General features: G+C 37.9%; 1 protein-coding gene across 1 annotated transcript in view; it reads right to left on the bottom strand.

Annotated features, from left to right (window-relative positions):
• NCAM2 (neural cell adhesion molecule 2) overlaps positions 1-25,858 on the bottom strand; it is a 574,228-nt gene that overhangs the window by 206,781 nt on the left and 341,589 nt on the right. The window contains exon 5 of the mRNA XM_010858401.1: positions 20,502-20,639. Within this exon, the coding sequence (XP_010856703.1) occupies positions 20,502-20,639 (138 nt within the window). The remainder of the gene's footprint in view (positions 1-20,501; positions 20,640-25,858) is intronic.

Consider the following 25,858-nt stretch of genomic DNA (forward strand, 5'->3'; position numbering starts at 1 on the left):
TGGATAAGAAAGCTGTGGTACATATACACAATGGAGTATTACTCAGCCATTAAAAAGAATACATTTAAATCAGTTCTAATGAGGTGGATGAAACTGGAGCCTATTATACAGAGTGAAGTAAGCCAGAAGGAAAAACATAAATACAGCATACTAACGCATATATATGGAATTTAGAAAGATGGTAACAATAACCCGGTGTACGAGACAGCAAAAGAGACACTGATGTATAGAACAGTGTTTTGGACTCTGTGGGAGAGGGAGAGGGTGGGAAGATTTGGGAGAATGGCAATGAAACATGTAAAATATCATGTAGGAAATGAGTTGCCAGTCCAGGCTCGATGCACGATGCTGGATGCTTGGGGCTGGTGCACTGGGATGGTCCAGAGGGATGGTATGGGGAGGGAGGAGGGAGGAGGGTTCGGGATGGGGAACACATGTATACCTGTAAAAAGTGTTTTTAATTTATTTTAAAAAAAAATTTTAAACAGAGAATACAAAAATAGATAATATTAATGAAATCAAAAGTTGGTTGACTATTAAAATCAACAAAATTGAGAAAATTTTAGCTTAGGTGGACTAGTACAAAAAGATAAAACTCAAAAGATTAAAATCAGAAATGAAAATGATATTATGAACAATTCTGGAGTACATCAAGGCTGTATATTGTCACCCTGCTTATTTAACTTATATGCAAAGGACATCATGAGAAACGCTGGGCTAGAGAGAAGCACAAGCTGGAATCAAGATTGCCAGGAGAAATATTAACCTCAGAGATGCAGATGACACAACCCTTGTGGCAGAAAGTGAAGAGGAACTCAAAAGCCTCTTGATGAAAGTTAAAGAGGAGAGTGAAAAAGTTGGCTTAAAGCTCAACATTCAGAAAATGAAGATCATGGCATTTGGTCCCATCATTTCATGGGAAATACATGGGGAAACAGTGTCAGACTTTATTTTTCTGGGCTCCAAAATCAGTGCAGATGGAGATTGCAGCCATGAAATTAAAAGATGCTACTCTTTGGAAGAAAGTCATGACCAACCGAGGTAGCATAATGAAGAGCAGAGATATTACTTTGTGAACAAAGGTCCATCTAGTCAAGGCTATTGTTTTTCCAATGGTCATGTATGGATGTGAGAGTTGGACTGGGAAGAAAGCTAAGCGCCGAAGAATTGATGCTTTTGAACTGTGGTGTTGGAGAAGACTCTTGAGAGTCCTTTGGACTGCAAGGAGATCCAACCCATCCATCCTAAAGGAGATGATTCCTGGGTGTTCAATGGAAGGACTGATGCTGAAGCTGAAACTCCAATAATTTGGCTACCTCATGCGAAGAGTTGACTCATTGGAAAAGACCTTGATGCTGGGAGGGATTGGGGGCAGGAGGAGAAGGTGACAACAGAGGATGAGACGGCTGGATGGCATCACTGTATCAATGGACGTGAGTCTGAGAGAACTCCGGGAGTTGGTGATGGACAAGGAGTCCTGGCATGCTGTGATTCATGGGGTCTCAAAGAGTCGGACACAACTGAGCGACTGAACTGAACTGAATTCAGAGACTATTACTACTACTATACAAACAAGTGAACTGGAACATAGTACTTAATTTTTATACTAAAGTTAATCCCAAATAGATCAAAAACTAACGTTATAACATAAAAGTATAAAATGTTTAGAAGAAACTTGAAAGAAACCTCTTTGTATCTTGGGGTCAGAAGATGATGTCTTACACATGGCACCAAAGACAGATGTTCTTGAATCCTATAACTGAGACCCAGTGCAGTAAAAAAAAAAAAAAAAAAAAAAAAAAAAATATTTAAAAACTACTCCAAAATCTACATAAAGCAGAAATAGAAGAAAAGGTGAACAAAGCACAGATAAGAAAAACATAAAACAAATAACACAACTTAAATCCAGCTAAGTCAATAAGATATTTCATGTAAATTATTTAAATATTTCAATACAAAGGCAGTTGCGACCTTGGCATAAGTTCTCTTGGAGGAGGTCGTCATCAACCCCACCATAGAGCCACCAAGCAGATGACCCACAAACTGGAGAACAATTATACCAAAGAAGTTCTTGCACTGTTGCAAAAGTTCAAGGACCTACAACAGCTTTCCCAACCTGGGGATCCAGAAAACAGACTGAGAGCTCCCAAGGAATTTGATGTTGAAGGCCAGTGGGATTTGATTACAGAACTTCCACAGGACTGGGGAAACAGGCTCTTGGAGGGTACAAACAGAACCTTGTGTGCACCAGGACCCAGGAGAAAGGAGCAGTGACCCCACAAGAGACTGAGCCAGATGTGTGTGAGTGTCCAGGAGTGTCCTTTGGAGGTGTGGGTCGACAGTGACATGCTGAGTGGTCAGGGGCACTGACTACAACAGTCATGGGAAGCCCAGCATGCTGGCATATGTCCTTTGGAAGGAGGCTGCCATTATGGCCATTACCCCTACCATAGTTTGGCCTCAGGCCAAACTACAAGGAGGAAACAAAGCCCTTCCCAACAACAGAAAATTAGATTAAGGATTTACTCAGCATGGTCCTGCCTATCAGAACAAGATCCAGCTTCCCCCACAGCCAGTCCCTTCTTCAGGGAGCTTCCAGAAGTTTCATATCCTTCAGAGGGCAGACAGAATGAAAACCACAATTACAGAAAATGAACCAAACTGATCATATGGATCACAGCCTTGTTTAACTCAATGAAACTATGAGACATGCCATGTAGGGCCTCCCAAGATTGACGAGTTGTGGTGGAGAGTTCTGACAAAACCTGGTCTACAGGAGAAGCAAATGGCAAACCACTTCAGTATTCTTGCCTTGAGAACTCCATGAAAAGTATGAAAAAGCAAAAAGATATGGCACTGAAAGATGAACTCCCCAGGTCGATAGGTGCTCAATATGCTACTGGAGAAGAGTGAAGAATAAGCTCCAGAAAGAATGAAGAGGCTGAGTCAAAGCGAAAAATATGCCCCATTGTGGATGTGACTGGTGATGGAAGTAAAGTCGATACTGTAAAGAACAACACTGCATAGGAACCTGGAACGTTAGGTCCATGAATCCAAGGTATATTGGAAGTGGTCAAACTATAGACAGCAAGAGTGAACATCAACATTTTAGGAAGCAGTGAAACAAAATGGACTGGAAAGGGTGTACTTATTTCATATGACCATTATATTTACTACTGTGGGCAAGAATCCCTTAGAAGAAATGGAGTAGCCATCATAGTCAACAAGAGAGTTCAAAATGCAGTACTTTGTTGCAATCTCAAAACGACAGAATGATCTCTATTCATTTCCAAGGCAAACCATTCAATAGCACTGTAATCCAAGACTATGCCCCAACAAGTAATGCTGAAGAAGCTGAACAGTTTTATGAAGACCTAGAAGACCTTCTAGAACTAATACCAAAAAAAAGATGCGCTTTTCATCAAAGGGGACAGGAGTGCAAAAGTCAGAAGTCAAGAGATACATAGAGTATAGATAAGTTTGGCCTTGGAGTATACTGGCAAACAGCAAACACCCTCTTCCAACAACATAAAAGATGACTCTACACATGGACATCACTGGATGGTCATTACCAAAATCAGACTGATGATATTCTTTGCAGCCAACAATGGAGAATCTCTGTACAGTCAGTAAAATAAGCCTGGAAGCTGACTGTGACTCAGATCATGAACGCCTTATTGCAAAATTCAGACTTAAATTGAAGAAAGTAGGGAAAACCTCTAGGCCATTCAGACATGACCTAAATCAAATCCTTTACAATTATGCAGTGGAAGTGACAAATAGATTCTAGGGATTAGATATTATAGAGTGCTTGAAGATCTATGGACAGAGGTTCATAACATTGTATAGGAAGTGGTGATCAAAACCATTACCAATAAGCAACACACAAAGGCAAAATGGTTGTCTGAGGAGGCCTTACAGATAGCTGTGAAAAGAAGAGATTCAAAAGGCAAAGGAGAAAAAGAATGATATATCTACCTGAATGCAGAGTTCCAAAGAATAGCAAGGAGAGAAAAGAAAGCCTTCCTAAGTGAAAAATGCAAAGAAATGGAGGAAATTAAAAGAATGGGAAAGAATAGAGATCTCTTCAAGAAAATTAGAGATACCAAGGTAACATTTCATGCAAAGATAAGCATAATTAAGGACAAAAACAGTATGGATGTAACAGAAGCAAAATAAAAAGAGATGGCAAAATTAAGCAAAATTAAGAGATGGCAAGAATAAACTTAAGAACTATACAAAAAAAGATCATAATGACACAGATAATTATGATGGTGAGATCACTCACCTGGAACCAGACATCCTGGAATGCAAAGTCAAGTGGGCCATAGGAAGCATCACAACAAACAAAGCTAGTGGAGGAGATAGAATTCCTGTTGAGCTATTTCAAATCCTAAAAGATGATGCTGTGAAAGTGCTGCACTCAATATGCCAGCAAATTTGGAAAACTTAGCATGGCCATGGGACTAGAAAAGGTCAGTTTTCATTCCAATCCCCAAGAAAGGCAATGCCAAAAACTGTTCAAACTACCACACAATTGCACTCAACTCACACACTAGCAAAGTAATGCTCAAAATTCTCCAAACCAGGCTTCAACAGTATTTACTGTGAATTTCCAGATGTTCAAGCTGGATTTATAAAAAGCAAAGGAACCAGAGATCAAATTGGCAACATCCATTGGATCATCAGAAAAGCAAGAGAGTTCCTGAAAAACATTTATTTCTGCTTTATTAACTACACCAAACCCTTTGACTGTGTGTATCAGAACACAGTGGAAAATTCTTTAAGAGATTGCAATACCAGACTACCTTACCTGACTCCATAGAAATCTGTATGCAGGTCAAGAATCAACAGTTAGAACTGGACATGGAACAACAGACTGCTTCCAAATAGGGAAATGAGTACGTTATGGCTGTATATTGTCACCCTGCTTATTTAACTTATATGAAGAGTACATGTGAAATGCAGGAGACCTTGGTTCGATCCATGGTTTAGAAAGACCCCCTGGAGAAGGGCAAGGCTACCCACTCCAGTAATCTGGCTTGGAGAAATCCATGGACTGTATAGTCCATGGGGTCACAAAGAGTCAGACAAGGCTGAGTGACTTTCACTATCAGGAATCCCATGGTGGGAGAATGGGCATGTATTAAAACAAGAGAAGTAATTCTAATCCTCTTTTTAATGCATTTACCCATTTTCTTTGTGTGTGTATGGGTATGTGTGTGTAGTATAATTATCCAGTAAACAGATTCAGAAATGTATAGAAAAGATGGCCAGCAAATTAAGCGAGTTAATAGAACTGTCATGAGGTATAATAATAAAATCAAGGTAGCCATTGGGAGGTTAATGAAAAGTAAGGTTTTAGGCATTTGGAAAGCTTACTTGAAGATTCAGTAATGAGCAGGTATAAGTACATTGAAAAAATATTGAAGAGAAACCAGTAGTACATCAATGTTTGGTAGATAAGTGAAATCAGTGATTAGAAAGAGGATATGAAGTCATGTGGCAATATTTCTCTCAAATTATCAACCAGACCTACTTGTGAATTAACCCACATTCTCATCCAATTTTGATTCATTTCTTCCAGGCTCAGCATAAAATATCCTCTTTATATTGAAAGTAAATCTTTCTTACAAATGTCCTAACACTGCAGTCACTTCCTCTGTTCTTTAACTCAACTTTGCAATTTTTTCTATTTAATAGTTGATTCGAATAAGCTGAGGTAATAGGTGCTGTTCCTTCAATACTCTTCTTATTCAAGTGACTGTACATGAACATTTATTCATTAAGTCATTGCAGCCTAAATGTTACCCAAACCACGCAAATGCTATTGTTTACCATAATGTCTTTTGTAAACTCATAATTGCCAAATTCATCATATATGTTTCAGTTCAGTCCTTATTGATCACTTCTGCTTGCATTTATTACTTTGGAAGCCTAGCATCCACAATAAAATCTTTGAATTAAGCCTTTATTGCTCTTATCTCTGTGACACACTTGGAAACACAGTACTTTGTTTCAAACCTTATTGATTATATATCCCTCTGCATTTCTTTGTGTTTTAGCACAGGCTCTACTTACCACTGACTTTAACTCATCCCCTCTCCCTGCCTCCATCCTTCTCTTTTTAGGTTTCCTGCTTCTAAATGGCAGCTCATCTTTGTCTCAAAGAAGAAAGTCCATAGCCCTTCATGATCTGGTCCCTTCTGCTTTGCATCTACATCTCCACCTAAATTCCAAACCATCTGATTAATACCACCATCACTTTCTCCCCAAGATATCAAATCCAGTAACAGTTAAGCTCTTAGTTCTTCTTTCACATCCTAAGCTCTTTTTGTTTTGCCAGGTGATATTTTGTCTGCAATATATTTCCTATATTTGTTCTACAAAATGATACTTTTTTATAATTAAATGTACTTATTTTTAATTGAAGAATAATTGGTCTACAATATTGTGTTGATTTCTGCTAATCATCAATACAAATTAGCCATAAGTATACCTATATCCCCTTCGTCTTGAACCTCCCTCTCACCTCCCACCCCATCCCACCCCTCTAGGTTGTCACAGAACCCTGGTTTGAGTTCCCTGAGCCACACAGCAAATTCCCACTTGCTACATATTTTACATACAGTAGTTTTTCATCAACAGATTTATCCAAAATACCAAGTCTCTTCTTGAGCTACGGTAGGTGCCCCTTCTTATAAAACAGGCTGTTAAAAATGCACTTATTGGAGAGAACAAGATGGTGGAGGAGTAGGTGGATATGGAGTACATCTGTCTCCATTAATACACCAGGCATACACCTTCAGACACAGAAGTGCATGCAGAACACCAGCTGAGAGTGGACAGGAGTACCTGTCCAGGAGTAAAGAATATATAGAACCATGCAAAACTCAGTAGTAGGAAGGAACTAGAGAGAAAAACAGGAGTGTTACTAGGACTGGACTTGCCCTTGGTGGGTGGGGGAACTGAAACAGGGGTCTGATCCCCACATTGGGGTAATTGTCTGAGTCAGAGGAGAAACAGTCAGGGCTGAAAGTGAAACAGCTGATCTGTAGCAGCCTAAATGGAATGAGAATCAGACAGTCCTTGCCACAGCCATACATTACCCCAGACAGGGACACAGGTCCCCTAGGAGGCACAGTGGCTGGGAGCTGGAGCTTAGGGATTGTGGAGCAATCCCAGGGCGAGGGCTGCTGTTGACTGCGGAGAGAGAGACTGAGGGGATGTGAGGGAGGAGACTGTGGTGGGAAATGCCTGTGGAGGAAAGTCAGGCAGCCATGGAAGCAAGGCAATACTGCTGAGTCATCTGCAGGGGGTGGCACCATCACTATAACCTCTTCTCTCCCTACATGCCAGCATCAGCAGCAGCTGAACAGTAGAAAGGCTGGCCCATCAAGCACCTGACGAACAGAACTACAGAGTAGAACCCCAGGCAGTGAGACCCTTTAAGTACCTGATGAGCTGAACAACAGAGAAGGACCCCAGGCGAGGGAACCCTCTAAGTGCCTGAACAGGTGGAGCTATGGAGAAAGATTAACTAAAGAGGCTTTCTGATTGCCAGCTATCAGAGGCTCAAAAAAAGACTCTAATAGGGCCATAACTCCTGGGGCTGAGGCCATCCATGTCCCTGGGCGCTTGGTGCAGCCAGGGTCCCCGTGACCCAAGCAGCTGCACCACCTTCACGCTCAACCCTCACAGGGGCAGAGCTGTCACAGTGAAAAAAAAACAAAAAAAAAAGTTTTGCATCTATGCATACAGGGTCACTTCAGTCATGTTCAGCTCTTTGTGACTGTGGACTGTGGCCTGCCAGGATTCTCTGTCATGGGGGTTTTCCAGGCAAGAATACTGGAGTGTACTGGCCAATACTGGTTGTCATATCCTTCTAGAGCACTATATCTACTACTTCCCAATCCGCTAACTCCTCTGAGTACCTGGTGCTGCCAGAACCACTGTGACCCAAGCAGCTGCACCACCTCCACAACTGGCCCTCACTGGGGCAGACCCAAGTCCTCCAGGGAAGCCTCAGGAACAAACCACTGTGGACGACCCCACATGCAGAGGTGAAAATAAAACCACAATTAAAACCCAGGGGCAGTGCATCTAAAGAAGACCTCAAACCTTTCCACCAGTTGTCCAAGCTGCAGATTAAATCCACACGATCAACTAGGCAGACTTTGTGTATTCGGAATATATAAAAGGACAGTAAGAGCTCCCACAAAAGAAAACACACTAGTTTTGATAGCTGTAGACATTGGAGGCAGAACACACAGGAATAGAACCAGATTAGAATCTGAGCTGCCCACATAGCAGGTCCAGAGTCCAGCACAGTGTTGGAAGGCATTTTAGGAAGTTGAGGTGAACTGTGACTCCCAGCGAAGGAAAGGATCCTGACAGCAGTGACTCAAGAAAAACATTTTTTATTCTTATGGTTTGACTTGTTCTGAAGTTTCCTTTGGATTTTTTTTTTGTTTTCTTTTCTATTTATTTTTCCTCCTCCACCCCCGACCCTCATTGTAGTTGTCAATTTTATTGGCACTATGAAATCTAGTTAAGCTTTTGAGTTTTATTTTTTTATCACACTTTTTATTGTTGTTATAAATTTCTGCCTCTACTTCCGGCTTTTGCAGTTCTGTGAAGCTTTCCTTTTTTTTTTTGCTTCTTTCCTCTTCTTTTTTTTTCTCTTTATTTAAACCTATTATTATTTTTACAACATTTATACCTTTGTTGGCTTTTTCCTACTGTTCTTTTCCCCTTGCAGTTAATCTTTAATGTACGTAAATCTTCTTTATCTACCCCTATTTTACATATCTATTCTTGCTTTCTTTTCTTTCTTTCCTTTCTTCTCAACATATTTGTTAGTTTTGTTTTCATTGCTTTATTCCCTGGTTGGGACCTTGCTTTAGTTTTGTTTTCCAGTTTGTGCTTCATTAGTTTTGTTCTTAACTGGTAGATATATTTTTTGGTTTCCCTTGTTCTTCGGGTCCTATTGTACCTTATTTTTGTTGCACTGTGTTGGTTTTGCTTATGGATATATATGTGTATATCCCATTATTTTAATTGATATTTGCCTGATTTTGTAACTGCCATTTGTCTGGGGTTCATCTTTGGCTTCTCATTTTTGGGTATGTGTTTTAATCTCACTTAATGCCATAACAAACCACGTGTGGAATCTTTGTTTCTGAACAGAGATCAAGACCTGAGCCTTTGGAGTGGGAGCATTGACTCCAAGACCCTAGACTACCAGAGAAATAACCCTAAGGAGTATCAAATAGAGAAAACTCACACAAAGTAAACCACTTGAATACAAGACCCAGCATCACCCAACCACCAGCACCACCCTGTATCTAAACAACAAATAAAACAAAAATACAAACCCAATCATCAACAGACAAGATTACCACCTCATTCAGCCTTGCCCATCAGAGGAAAAACAAACAAACAAACAAAAACAACAACAACAACAACAACAAAAACAGCATAAATCTCACCCTATATGAAGCTTACACAAACCACTGCACCAACCTTAAGGGTGTAGAAACCAAAAGGAAGAAAGAATCCAACCCTGAAGCCTGAGAAAAGGAGATCTGAAACACAATAAGTTTAAAAAAATAATAATGAAGAGGCAGAGAAACACTGCACAAATGAAGGAACAAACTAGAAATATAGACGTCAAAATAAATGAAGAGGAAATAGGCAAACTACCTGAAAAAGAATTCAGAATAATGACAGTAAAGATGATCAAAAACCTTGAAAACAGAATGAAGAGAATGCACGAATCAATTAACAAAGACCTAGAAGAATTAAAGAATAAACATACAGAGACAAACAACAAAATTACTGAAATGAAAAATACTCTAGAAGGAATCAATAACAGAATATCTGAAGCAGAAGAACGATTCAGTGAGCTGAAAGATAAAATGGTGGAAATAACTTCTGAAAAGCAGAGTAAAGTAAAAGGAATGCAAAGAACAGAGGATAGTCTCAGAGACCTCGGGGATAATATCAAACACACCAACATTAGAATTATAGAGGTCCCAGAAGAAAAAGAGAAAAAGAAAGGTTATGAGAAAATTTTTGAAAAGATTATAGCTGAAAATTTCCCCAACGTGGAAGTGGAAATAGTCAATCAAATCCAAGAGCCACAAAGAGTCCCACACAGGATAAACCCAAGGGGAAACACACCAAGACAAGTACTAATCAAACTAACAAAGATTAAACACAAAGAAAGAATATTAAATGCAGCAAGGGAAAAGCAACAAGTAATACACAAGGGAAACCCCATACAGTTAACAACTGATCTTTCAACAGAAACTTTGCAGGCCAGAGTAAATGGCAGGATATATTTAAAGTACTGAAAGGGAAAAATCTACAACCACGATTACTGTACCCAGCAAGGATCTCATTCAAAATTGATGGAGAAATCAAAAGCTTTTCAGACAGGCAAAAGTTAAGAGAACTCAGTAACAACAAACCAGCTTTACAACATATGTTTAAAGGGCATATTGTTAAGAAATACAAGAGAAGAAAAAGATCTACAAAATCAAACCCCAAACAATTAAGAAAATGGCAATAAGACCATATATATCAATAATTACTTTAAATGTAAATGGATTAAATACTCCAACCAAAAGACACAGATTGCCTGAATGGATACAAAAACTAGACAAATATGTATGCTGTCCACAAGAAACACACTTCAGACCTAAAGACACATACAGACTGAAAGTGAGAGGATGGAAACATATATTCCATTCAAATGGAAAGCAAAAGAAAGCTGGAGTATCAATCCTCATATCAGACAAAATAGATCTTAAAATAAAGAATATTACAAGAGATAAGGAAGGACATTACATAATGACCGAGGATCAATCCAAGAGGAAGACATAGTAACTGTAAATATCTATGCACCCAACACGGAGAAGGCAATGGCACCCCACTCCAGTACTCTTGCCTGGAAAATCCCATGGATGGAGGAGCCTGGAAGGCTGCAGTCCATGGGGTCGCTGAGGGTCGGACACTGAGAAATTTGACTTTCACTTTTCACTTTCATACATTGGAGAAGGAAGTGGCAACCCACTCCAGTGTTCTTGCCTGGAGAATCCCAGGGACAGGGGAGCCTGGTAGGCTGCCGTCTATGGGATCACACCAAGTCGGACATGACTGAAGCAACTTAGCAGCAGCATGCATGCACCCAACATAGGAACACCTCAATACATAAGACAAACACTAACAGACATAAAAAGAGAAATTGACAGTAATACAATAATAGTAATAGACTCACCCTACTCACAGCAATGGACAGATCATCAAAACAGAAAATTAATAAGGAAACACAAGTCTTAAATGATACACTAGATGAAATAGATCTCATTGATATCTTCAGGATATTCCATCCAAATGCAGAAGAACACACCTTCTCAAGTGCATATAGAACATTCTCCAGGATAGACCATATCGTGGATCACAAAGCAAACCTCAGTACATGTAAGAAAAAATTGAAATTGTATCAAGCATCTTCTCCAACTACAACACTATGAGACTAGATATCAATTACATGGAAAAAGCTGTAAGAAACACAAACACATGGAAATTAAACACTATGTTTCTAAATAACCAAGAGGTTACTAAAGAAATCAAAAGGGAAATCAAAAAATTTCTAGAAACAAATGACAATGAAAACATGATAACTCAAAACCTATAGGATACAGCAAAAGCAGCTCTAAGAGGGAAGTATACAGAATACAATCCTACCTCAAGAAACAAGAAAAATATCAAATAGACAACCTAACTTTACACCTAAAACAACTGGAAAAAGAAAAAAGAAGAACAACACCCCCCCAAATTAGAAGAAGGAAATAAATCATAAAGATCAGAGCAAAAATAAGAGAAAAAGCAATGGAAGAAACAATAGTACAGATTAATAAAATAAAAAGCTGGTTCTTTGAGAAGATAAAATTGACAAACCTTTAGCCACACTCATCAAGAAAAAAAGAGAGAAGAATCAGATCAAGAAAATTATAAATGAAAAAGGAGAGGTTACAACAGACAATACAGAAATACAAAGGATTATAGGAGACTATTATGAACAACTATATGGCAATAAAATGGATAACCTGGAAGAAATGGACAGATTCTTAGAAAAGTTCAATCTTCTAAGCCTGAACCAGGAAGCAATAGAAATTACGAACAACCCAATTACAAGCACTGAAATTGATGCTGTGATAAAAAAAAATCTCCCAAAAAACTAAAGCTCAGAATCAGATGGCTTCACAGGAAAATTCTATGAAACATTTAGAGAAGAGCTAATACCTATCCTTCTAAAACTCTTCCAAAAATTTGCAGAGAAAGGAATACTTCCAAACTCATTCCATGAGGCCACCATCAACTGATACCAAAGCCAAAACAACACACAAAAAAGAAAACTACAGGCCAATACCACTGACGAACATAGATGTAAAAATCCTCAACAAAATTTTAGCAAACAATTCAGCAACACATCAAAAATTCATACACCATGATCAAGCTGGGGTTATTCAAAGAATGAAAGGATTCTTCAAAATACACAAATCAATCAATGTGATACACCATGTTAATACATTGAAAGATAAAAACCATATGATAATCACAATAGATGCAGAAAAAGCCTTTGACAAAATTCAGCACCTATTTATGATTAAAACTCTTCAAAAACTGGTCATAGAAGGGACCTAACTCAACAGAGTAAAGGCCATATATGATACTGCAGCTGCTGCTAAGTTGCTTTAGTCATGTCAGACTCTGTGCGACCCCATAGATGGCAGCCCACCAGGCTCCCCCGTGCCTGGGATTCTCCAGGCAAGAACACTGGAGTGGGTTGCCACTTCCTTCTCCAATGTATGAAAGTGAAAAGTGAAAGTCAAATTTCTCAGTGTCCGACTCTTAGCAGCCCCACGGACTGCAGCCTACCAGGCTCCTCCATCCATAGGATTTTCCAGGCAAGAGTACTGGAGTGGGTTACCATTGCCTTCTGCCATATATGATAAGCCTACAGCAAACATTATTCTCATAGTTGAAAAACTGAAAGCACTCCCTCTAAGATCAGGAACAAGACAAGGGTATCCATTTTTATCACTATTATTCAACATAGTTTTGGAAGTCCTAGCTATAGCAATCAGAGAAGAAAAAGAAATAAGAGGAATCCAGATCACAAAAGAATAATTAAAGCTCTCACTGTTTGCAGAGCAAAACTAATACAATTTTGTAAAGTTTAAAAATAATTTAAAAAAATGAAAAAAAGGAAGAAAACCCTAAAGATACTATCAGAAAGTTATTAGAGCTAATCAGTAAATTTAGCAAAGTCACAGGATACAAAATTAATACACAGAAATCACTTGCATTTCTATATACTAACAATCAGAAAGAGAAATTAAGGAATCAATCCCATTCACCACTGCAACAAAAAGAAGTAAATATCTAGGAATAAACTTATCTAAGGAGACAAAAGAACTGTACACGGAAAATTATAAGGCACTGCTGAAAGAAATAAAATATGACAAAAAAAGATCTAAATGTAAGGCCAGAAACTATAACACTCTGAAAGGAAAACAGGCAGAGCATTTGATGACATAAATCAAAGCAAGATCCTCTATGACCCACCTCCTAGAGTAATGGAAATAAAAACAAAAATAAACAAGTGGGACCATATTAAACTTAAAAGCTTTTGCACAGCAAAGGAAACTATAAGCAAGGTGAAAAGACATCACACAGAATGGGAGAAAATAATAGTAAATGAAACAGCTGACAAAGAATTAATTTCCAAAATATACAAGGAGCTCATACAACCCAATCAAAAAGTGGGAAAAAGACCTAAACAGACATTTTTCCAAAGAAGACATACAGATGGCTAACAAACACAAGAAAAGATCCTCAATATCACTTATTATTAGAGAAATGCAAATCAAAACTACAATGAGATATCACCTCACACCTGTCAGAATGGACATCATCAAAAAGGTGTGGGGAGGGAGGAGGGAGGAGGGTTCAGGATGGGGAACACATGTATACTAATTAAATAATTTTCTATTAAAGAAAAAAAAAAGTCTACAAACAATAAATACCGGAGAGGGTGTAGAGAAAAGGGAATGCTCTTGTATTTTTGGTGGGAATGTAAACTGACCCAGCCACTATGAAAGACAGTATAGAGATTCCTTAAAAAACTAGGAATAAAACCACCACATGACCCAGCAATCCCACTCCTAGGCATATATGCTGAGGTAACCAAAATTGAAAAAGATACATGTATCCCATTGTTCATTGCAGCACTATTTAAAATAGCTAGAACATGGAAGCATCCTAGATGTCCATCGACAGATGAATGGATAAAAATGTTGTAATACATATGCACAACGGTATGTTAGTCATAGAAAGGAATGAATTTAAGTCAGTTCTAAAGAGGTGGATGAACCTAGATCCTATTATACAGAGTGGAGTAAGTCAGAAAGAGAAAGATAAATATTATATACTAATGCATATATACAGAATCTAGAAAAATGGTACTGAAGAATTTATTTGCAGGGCAGCAGTGGAGAAACAGACATAGAGAATAGACTTATGGACATTGGGAGAGGGGAGGAGGGGGTGAGATGTATGGAGAGAGTAACATGGAAACTTACATTACCATATGTAAAACAGATAGCCCACAGGAATTTGCTGTATGGCTCAGGAAACTTAAACAGTGGCTCTGTAACAACCTAGAGGGGTGGGATGGGAAGGGAGATGGGAGGGAATTTCAAAAGGGAGGGAATATATGTATGACTACGGCTGAGGTTTGACAGAAAAGGTCAATTCATGTTGAAGTTTGACAGAAAACAACAAACTTCTGTAAACCAATTATCCTTCAATTAAAAAATCAATAAAATTTTTAAAATGTACTTATTATATGCTTTTGAATTCAGTAGCTCCATAAACAATAAGGAATCTTGCGAAAGTTGATTACTTTACATTTTTAAGATAAAATTGTAAGTGCCTTGGGGGAAATACTGCTCTATTAGATCTATTAGTATTCTAAGCATAACAAAGTATGAAAAATATAGCCAGCACATATGCTTTAAATGCTGAATATATAAAAACAATACAAAATAACACTGAAACTACAGTCAAAAATATTCAGTTGAATTACCAATATATTGATACGTTAATTTAATCTATTTGAGATGACCACCATTGGGGAGTATAAGATGTCTGATGTGTACTCAGGGAAGTAATTTCAGATGTACACCTAAGTCAGACAGTATTTAAATTGCTTAGTTAGGAAAAAGCCACTGTCATTGCATATGCCTGCTTTTCTGTGATAACAAAAGACTCTAAAATCTCATGGCTTAACAATGTGCTTTATTTCTTATCTATGGTATGTGTTTGCACCTGCAGATCAGCTGTGACTCAGCTCCACACATCTTCTTCATGATGCCGTAGGTAAAGAAGTCCCTATTACAGTCATGCTAGCTTCATGGCTTCCCTTGTGGCTCAGCTGGTAAAGAATCTACCTGCAATGTGGGAGAACTTGGTTCAATCCCTGGGTTGGGAAGGAAAGGCTATCTATCCCAGTATTCTGGCCTGGAGAATTCCATAGACTGTATGGTCCACGGGGTTGCAAAGAGTCAGACAGGACTGAACAACTTTCACTTTCACTTAGCTTCATGGCAGGAGGAAAGCTTAAGAGAAGTAACATGTGATTCTTCTTGAAGCTTGACTTCAGTACAGTGTATATTACATTTTCTTATCTTCCCATAGCCAGAGAGAGTCAGATCATCAGTTGAGTTTAGTTGCTTAAACCTTCTACTGGAACCACCACACTTCACATGGCAGTGAGCCATGAGTATAACCTCTTAAAGGGAGGCGAGATAAATATTTGTGAAAAACTATACATAGGCATTGAGAAATATAGTAAGTAATTAATAGAGGGAGTTAAGAAAAAAATATCCTTAATATTTGGTATTGCTGGCCTTATAAGCCAGCAAGGATATATTTTAACTAATTGTTAATGTGTTGGAAGAGAAAAAAATGCAAGGGAAAATCTGCAAAGAGCCAACATCAGAGCAAAGAGAAGAACATCTTCCAAGAAATCAGTGAATGTGAAGAAGCTGTTGACTGGAATATTTGGTTGGAACTTCAATATACTTTGAGGTGAAAGGGGTTGAAAGAGGTCCACAATGAATTTTATCAAGGATAAAATAATTTTACCAAGGATAAAAATTAGTAGCAAATAAGAGAGAGGCATGCATTATAAATTGGAGAGAAAAAGTATATAATTCACCAAATACTATAATTGAACAAAAATAAGATAATGTGGATAAAATTAGTGTCTTTGCTTTATTACTAATTTATGCAACTTCAAAGTTTTCATTGAAACAACTTCAAGGGATTTTATAACAGATAAATAATAAAGGATAGTTTTAGAGAGGGCTCAAGTTTTAAAAGGAGCTGGTAAGCAGGGCAAGAGTCAATAAGCCTGGAGAATAATGATTTTTCTGACTATATAAAAAGGCAAAATGTGAGAGAAAAAGCACAGTCATCTGGTGGCATTAGTGAATGCATTCCCTTGACAGGGTCCAACTGAATCATCCAGAAGGTAAATAAATCAATGGTTGATTTTGTGAACACTTATTTTGGAAAACAGTGGTTCTGGTAGTTCTAAGATATGGGAGCTTGTGACCATAACAGGGAAAAATGACTAATAAGAAGAACTGGAGATAAAAGTGATATTCAAGCAAAGAAGGTCAGATTAGTATGTGAGAAGAAAAGTAGGATGTGGAAGAAGGGTGATTAATCTGGAGAAGGTCAGTGTGATGCAGTCACAAAAGGACATTACATACATGATTGATGTGAACTGCACAAAAGAACACATATATTCTTTTGTGTCTTTACCAGCCCTGTAATAATAAGTGTGCTGCTGCTGCTAAGTCATTTCAGTCGTGTGCGACCCCATAGACAGCAGCCCACCAGGCTCTGCTGTCCCTGAGATTCTACAGGAAAGAACACTGGAGTGGGTTGCCATTTCCTTCTCCAATCCATGACAGTGAAAGTGAAGTTGCTCAGTCATGTCCAACTCTTCAGGAACCCTTGGACTGCAGCCTACTAGGCTCCTCCATCCATGGGATTTTCCAGGCAAGAGTGCTGGAGTGGGTTGCCATTGCCTTCTCTGGAATAATAAGTGTAGATAAAGAAATAAACATTCCAGTTTGAATGTAGATCACGATGGACTTGATGATTCAAACTTTGTTAATTGGACCCACTTATACCCAAATAATCCTTCCTTTAAAATAAATGTCATCACATTCAAACTATCACAGATAATCTAATGTGGAAATAGAACATTTGTAAATGTATTAAAAGAAATCACACACGCACACACAAAAAGAAAGAAATCACAACAGCAGAATGGATAATAAAAGCTTAATGCTACATCTTCCAGATGACATTTCCTTTTGATCATAAGTCTCAAAATAGTGTTTTAGTATTAGAAATATATGCATAATATTACATATGTGCTGAGTTTCTCAGTCATGTCCAACTCTTAGCAGCCCCATGGACTGTATGTAGCCTTCCAGGCTCCTCTGTCCATGGAATTTTCCAGGCAAGAATATTGGTATGGGTTTCCATTTCCTACTCTAGAAATTTACATAAACATACATATATAACAGGGGCTTCCCAGGTGACTCATTGGTAAAAAAAAAAAAATTCACCTGCCAACACAGAAGCTGCAGGAGATGTAGGTTCAGTCCTTGGGTCCGGAAGATCCCCTGGAAGAGGAAAGGTCAACCCACTCCAGTATTTTTGCTGGGATAACCCCATGGACAGAGGAGTCAGGTGGGCTACAGTCCATGGTGTCACAAAGAGTCAGACATGACTAAGCCTCAGCATACACACACACACACATATAACATACAATCATAGTACATATTTATATAGTGCTTCCTATAAACTTAATCCTTTTAAAAAAACTTTACACGTCTTAACTATTGTTGTAACCCCCATTTTCGTAAGAATATACTGAGCACAAGGTCTTGCCAGTGACAAAAAACACAAAATTTCCTACCTTAAATTCTTTCAGAAACAAAGCATGGTAGACAGTTAAGTCAACTAATTAAGAAACTAAATAACCACTTAAGTTACCTTTGCTGATTGTATATAATAAAGAGAGAAAAGTATTAGAAATGCTCATAAATAAAAATACAAAAATATAGATATATATTAATATATAAAGATACAAACATAGTACACATTTCCGTATTTAAACAATTATTCCTCATCTTCACTAAAATCTTCCTCAAAACCTCCACTGACTATAGTAGTCTCAATAAATAATAGACTTTACACATCAGAAAAAAAAAAAAAAAGGCTCTGAAAATCTTCTCTTGAAAGGCCTGGCACTTTGGCCTCACCCTAGAGCATGTGCAATTTCTACCTACTTCCCTAGTTTTCTGGTCTATTCCATTATTTTATCCATGAAACTGAAAGTGAAAATGCCAGTCACTCAGTTGTGTTTGACTCTTTGTGACTGCATGGACTGAAGCCTGCCAGGCTCCTCGGTCCATGGAATTCTCCAGGCAAGAATACTGGAGTGGGTAGCCATTCCCTTCTCCAGGAGATCTTTCCAACCCAGGGAGGGAACCTGCTGCTGCTGCTGCTGCTGCTGCTGCTAAGTCCCTTCAGTCTTGTCCGACTCTGTGTGACCCCACAGATGGCAGCCCACCAGGCTCCCCCATCCCTGGGATTCTCCAGGCAAGAACACTGGAGTGGGTTGCCATTTCCTTCTCCAATGCAGGAAAGTGAAAAGTGAAAGTGAAGTCGCTCAGTCGTGTCCGACTCTTCGAGACCCCATGGACTGCAACCTACCAGGCTCCTCCGTTCATGGGATTTTCCAGGCAAGAGTACTGGAGTGGGGTGCCATTGCCTTCTCTGAGGAGGGAACCTAGGTATCCTAAATATCAAGTAATTATAGATTTACGGAATAAGAGAAAAAATCATTGATTTAATATTCTTTTTATCTTTCAGCATGAAATCTGTGGTTAAACTACTTTCACTCCAGGAAAGGAAAAACCAAATAACTCTTTTTGATCTACTCCTGGTATTGTTTCCAAATCTCTTAAAAAAAAAAAAAAAGTGGAGAGATAGCTCATGGTGGAAGGAGCATAGGATAAGGAAGAAGACATTGATTAATTTTTCAGTCTCCCAGTCCCAAGTGATAGAAAACTCATGGCTAACTCTTTAAATTCATATTCTGTCCATTCCAAAAAGAACAAGTTACATTTTGGCAATAGATTATGTGATGATGGTTGTTTCTAACTCAGTTTAAAAGACCGGAATTTGTTCAGAAGAACAAATCAAAGTACATTTGTGTAGTGTTACTAATAGAATTTCCATTTAGCTAAAGCACAGGTTACCCAGACTGAATGATTAGGGAAGGTAGCTGATGATCAGCTTCCTATAGGAAGCATAGGCACAGCTTCCTATGCCATGAAGAATGTTTCTGATTTTGTCTTGAAAGTAAAGGGAAATACTAATAATTTTAAGTATTGGAAGGTTGGTAAGATAGAAAAGTTGAAATTGTAAGATTAAGAGCAGAGAAAACAAATAGCAGTCACTCAAGAAAAATTTAAAAAAAATTGGAAAGGGCAGCACTCTTATGGAAAGCATGATTGGAAAAGCAGTGTATATTTGATAGATGTTAAAGAAATACAGTGTGCACCTTGGTGACCCATTCGATTCGCAAAGTGGGGATAATTAGGATAACATTAACATATTACTGGCCTCACAGAATAGTATGTTAATACAAGCAGGCAGTATAGTAAAAGAAGCCAAATTTGGAGGAAGAGATGTCATCTTGATGTCAAAAATTTAGTTATTAATGTCCATTAAGATTCCAAAGGGTAACAATGCATTTAATTATACATTAGGGAAAACCTGTAAATACTGTTAATTAGATTAGTTTAAGCAAGTACCCCCTTTACTATATTTCATTTGACATTCTTTCAACAACTATAAACCCAGCAAAAGGCAACTACTCCCTAATAGACTCTTTGTAAAAGAGGGTAACAATATTAAATAAGTCACAGATCTTGCCCTTGAGGGGCTTTCCAAGTGGCATAGAGGTTAAGAACCTGCCTGCCAATGAAGGAGACATAAGAGACGAGGGTTCAATCCCTGGCTTGGGAAGATCCCTTAGAGGAGGGCATGCCAACCCACAATCTATTCCAGTATTCTTGTCTAGAGAATCTCATGGTTAGAGATGACTGGTGGGCTACAGTCCATAGGGTTGCAAACAGTCAGGCACAACTGAAGCGACTTAGCATGCATGCTTGCCCTTGAGGCTATAGTGCAGCCACAGACTCTATATTATAGGTGAGGCAACTTCCTCCAGGGATAGCAGAGGTTTATCAGTCTTAAGTGCTGTGTTGCCCTTTTAATAAACATTTTGCTAAATGCAACAATAAAATACATACAAATTATTCTCTGCTTACCATTAACAATAACAATGATATCACGGAAGTCAATTTCTCCCCTAGCCTCCACTCTTCCTTCACACCTGTATATACCTTCATCACTTTTATTGATGTTGAGAATCTGCAGATTATTGTTGGCTAACATAGCGAACCGATCTGGAAAGTAAGCAAAGAAGAGGAAACAATATCAGTAATTGAAGGCAGAGTCCAACATGCTCTAAATTGCCAAGTATTAAAATATGGTACTTGTCTGACACTATCCAACTTTTCATCAACAAACAAATTTCAATTTGAAAGTAAAATGTAATTTCATGACTTCGATTTTTCCACTCTACAACTGCCTTGTTACACCTTTTTGTGAAAATACATTCAAGAGTTTATTTCCACATAAAATGGTTAAGCTATTATTTTCCCCTTGGTACTCTGAATGCAGAAAAAATACACAAAAGAACAAAGCTGAGGGATTAGATATTACAGACAAGAAGATATTTTGACTGCAAATATATAGCAACTTGGGGATGGAAATGGGTTAGAGAATTGATTGAATATCCTTCCTCACACAATAATTAAACCAATAATTGCACATATCCTGAAGAGGAAGCTAAATATATAATACTATTCAAGTCAGGTAGAGGACATATAAAATGATCATATCTCAGATTTATTTGAAGTATTTTTTTCTAGATCCAAGATAATCCATTTTAGGAAGGAATACATTAGACTTCGTTACCTTTATCTCAAGATTCCATTTTATGTGCGAGTGTATGCACATGCATATGTACAAAAATAGCTGTTATCGGGCATGCATTAGGTGATTGCTTGAAGTATTCTGGCTAGCCTAAGCAGCATCTCAGCCTGACCGTATTTTCCATAATGCCTGGTCTTAAGTTTTACTCATCATGATTTTGTTGCAGTCTTAAGAACTTTTCCCTTGTTATCAAGTAAAGAACATTATTATATCCTGTTCTATCTTGAAACATGTTATAAAGGCAGTATTCTAAATTTCAGTAATTAATTCATCCATAGATAACATCAGACATGATGTTTGCTAAGTACTGTATTTGAGCACATGGATGGATAAGAGAAACACATCCTCGACCCATTTAGAGCTTTTGGTAAGGCAGAAATATCTTTAAGATACCCACTTATGGATATATACTGTTAAAGAGTATTTCTGGGGGCACTTCCAGTATTTATTACTCTTCCCCTATTTGCTGGCTTAATAGACATGTTAGGACAAACAAAGAAGTCACATGAGAAAGTAGTCTCCCAGCATCCCTCAACCTGGATCACTGAATGAATGCAATGGGTTCAATGCTTGTCTCTCATCCTACAATCCATTGGCCTTCACATGAGTAAGAAACTGCTGTGATATGAAGCCATTCATATTTCATGTTCATTTTTCATAGCAATTCCTTAAGTCATAGTAGAAGTTTGGGCCATAAATACAAATAAGGAAATTATTAGACTATATTAAAACAGGTAAGAATGTGGTAATTGATTGTCTAAAAGACAGGTAATAAGGAAAGAAAATTTGGAGATTCTGAAGCTGCCTCAGAGAGAAAATACCAATTATTAAGCTACATATATATAATTTTCAGTTCAGAAGGTTTAAACATTCCCAAAATGTCTATTTCATCTTTTGGTTGACCTTGAGATGACATACAAAAATGTTTATACAGATGCTTTTTCCTGGGAAATTTTCTCACCAAAGAAGAGACTGAAGAGAAAGAAAGGCAATTGGCAGGAAATACAATTTATAGTAAGGACTGGAGGAACTCAGAACTCCTAAAACATCATGACATTCCAAAGCAAATTTAAAAAATATTCTATTCAAGTGTGTTGCTGGAAATTAGAATGAGACCTATACAAAATAGATGCTAATGACCCAGACAACCACAATGGTGTGATCACTCACCTTGAGCCAGACATCCTAGAATATGAAGTCAAGTGGGCCTTAGAAAGCATCACTATGAACAAAGCTAGTGGAGGTGATGGAATTCCAGTTGAGCTATTTCAAATCCTGAAAGATGATGCTGTGAAAGTGCTGCACTCAACATGCCAGCAAATTTGGAAAACTCAGCAGTGGACACAGGACTGGAAAAGGTCAGTTTTCATTACAATCACAAAGAAAGTCAATTCCAAAGAATGCTCAAACTACCGCACAATTGCACTCATCCTATATGCTAGTAAAGTAATGCTCAAAATTCTCCAAGAGAGGCTTCAACAGTACGTGAACTGTGAACTCCCAGATGTTCAAGCTGGATTTAGAAAAGGCAGAGGAACAAGAGATCAAATTGCCATCATCTGTTGGATCATAGGAAAAGCAAGAGAATTTCAGAAAAACATCTACTTCTGCTTCACTGAATATGCTAAAGCCTTTGACTGTGTGGATCACAATAAACTATGGAAAATTCTTAAAGAGATGGGAATACCAGACCACCTCATCTGGCTCCATAGAAATCTGTATGCCGGTCAAGAAGCAACAGTTAGAACGAGACACGGAACAATGGACTGGTTCCAAATAGGGAAAGGAGTATGTCAAGGCTGTATATTGTCACTCTGCTTATTTAACTTACATGCAGAGTAGTATATCAAGCAAAATGCTGAGCTGGATGAAGCATAAGCTAGAATCAAGACTGTGGGAGAAATATTAATAACCTCAGATATGCAGATGACACCACCCTTATGGCAGAAAGCAACAAGGAACTAAAGAACCTCTTAATGAAAGTGAAAGAGGAGAGTGAAAAAGCTGGTCTACAACTCAACATTCAAAAAACTAAGATCATGGTATCTGGTCCCATCGTTCAAGCCAAACAGTTGGGGAAACAATGGAAACAATGACAGACTTTATTTTCTTGGGCTCCAAAATCACTGCAGATGATGACTGCAGCCATGAAATTAAAAGACGTTTGCTCCTTGGAAGAAAAGCTATGACCAACCTAGACAGCATATTAAAAGGCAGAGACATTACTTTGCCAAGAAAGGGCCATCTAGTCAAAGCTATGGTTTCTCCAGTAGTCATGTATGGATGTGAGAGATGGACCATGAAGAAAGCTGAGTGCCATAGAATTGATGCTTTTGAACTGTAGAGTTGGAGAAGACTCTTTGAGAGTGCCTTGGACTGCAAGGAGATCAGACCATTCAATCCTAAAGGAAATCAGTCCTGACTATTCATAGGAAGGACTGATGATGAAGCTAAAGCTCCAATCTTTGACCACCTGATGTAAAGAGCCTACTCATTAGAAAAGACTCTGATGCTGGGAAAGATTAATGGCAGGAGGAGAAAGGGATGGCAGAGGATGAGATGGTTGGATTACATTACTGACTCAATGGACATGAGTCTGAGCAAGATCTGGAATTTGGTGATGGACACGGAAGCCTGGCATGCTGAAGTCCATGTGGTCATAAAGAATCAGACACAACTGAGTGACTGAACTGAACTGAACAAAAGATGTTTGAAGAAAGCACTACTTGAGTCATTCATGAGTAACTGGATATTGGGAGTATTTAACTATTAAAGACGATCTATTTATTTCATTTACAGACTTCCAAACATTCATTATTGCAGAAAGGAAATAAAGGAAATCATAATATTCAATAAGGTGTCTGCTTTATGTTTCTTTAAGCAGGTTATTTTATAAGTCCCCTTTTCTGCTCATTCTACAGCAACTGAATGGTTTGTCACATCTACTCTTATGCCTTCAATCAATATTTTGATGATTCACAGTTTTTCTTCAGACCAGATGGTCCCTGTGATTCCACAATTGTTTCAGTCATCTAGATATATACACTTAGAAGAACTGTAAATAATTCAATTTTGGTATGTGCAAAATTTGGTTATCTCCACCTAAAATTACTCCCCAACTCTGTCTTTAGAGGTCTTTACATTGAGCTAGATGCCAAAGGCAAATTCTTTGAATCATCTTTGATTTCTGCAGTACCCTCAATCTGCATATCCAATTAAATCCATATCCTATCACTTCTCCCTTTATCACTTCTTAGTCTAAAATTTCCTTTTCCCTCAGCAATTATTTCCTTCAGCTTTGAGCAACTCTCTTTGCCTGAAGCTTTGCCTTGACTCTCATCCAATTCATTTTCCTCACTGAAACACTAATGTCCTTCTCAATACATATTAGCTCGTGTCACTGTCTTAATTAAAACCCTCTAGTGATGTCACCTTTGGATAAATTCTAAAAGCCTCAATAGAGATGTCAAGGCCATGTAGAAATGGCTCAACCTTCTCTTCCAGATTCCTTTCCTATTAGTCTTTACTTACAAATCCTAGTTGTATTTATCTGTTATTATAAGTATTCTAGTTGCACTTATTCATAAAGTTTAGTTATAATGAACTTAATTCAGTTCTGGAACATGCCACTCATGCTTTCACCTCTGAGCTACTGCATATGGTGTTCTCTCCATTTGAAAAGTCCCCACCAGTCTTTAGCTGATTAATACCTTTTCATCTTTAAAGGTTGCTTTTTACTGTCAGCAGGCATTTTGGATACCTCCCTCTGCCCTAACTGATTCAAGTGCTCTTTCCTTATCATCCTCTATCACCGCACTTTCCCTATCATACACCTCAACAATCTTGTTTTCACAATTCATCCACTGATACTTTTACTAGAGTACTAACATATTAAGGGCACTAGATTAGTTCATCTTTTTAACTATGAATCACCATCACTTAGGACAATAGATAAGTGCAAAATAACTGTTGAATGACTTTTTATTAATATACTGGGAGTAGATTTCATATTTTTTTTTCTGAGCAAGATGATTTTATCCATAGCTTTTGATGCAAAACTGGTACTTTATTAGAAAATGTTCAAAGCATATAGGAAGTTTCAGAGCTAGCTTTCAGAATGGTTAAGAATGAATGGGCAACTCCGATAATGTACTCTTCCATCAGGGTTGACACTAAAAGTCAACATATTCAACTTTCTAACAAAATGTGACACTATCACTTTACTACCTAAATGCTTGGATTCTCTTATGGATTTCTTTCAACAAACAACATGGAACATCTTCACTTCAAGTAGTCTGGAGAGTATTACTTCTGCATATTTGTCAAACAGCTGCTATCAAAAGCATGGTTAATAAATCAACATTTCCAAACCTTCCTTGTTTCATATGGATACTTTAAACTTTACTCCTGTGCCAAGTTAAGGCTTCAGAAAGTTATCTGGACACATTGCATTATTCTAAATCCCCATATATGTTCCATTCATGATTATAAATCTAAATTTATTTCATTGGTTTTGTTAAAAGAATCATACATATATAAAAATCTGAAGAATATTACTTCTTATAAATTCACTATAAATGTAAAAATTGTTCAATAATGAAGTATGTGGCAAGTTTCTTAAATATTA

Source organism: Bison bison, unplaced genomic scaffold (genome assembly GCF_000754665.1).
Source record: "Bison bison bison isolate TAMUID 2011002044 unplaced genomic scaffold, Bison_UMD1.0 scf7180017864387, whole genome shotgun sequence".
Taxonomy (NCBI): domain Eukaryota; kingdom Metazoa; phylum Chordata; class Mammalia; order Artiodactyla; family Bovidae; genus Bison; species Bison bison.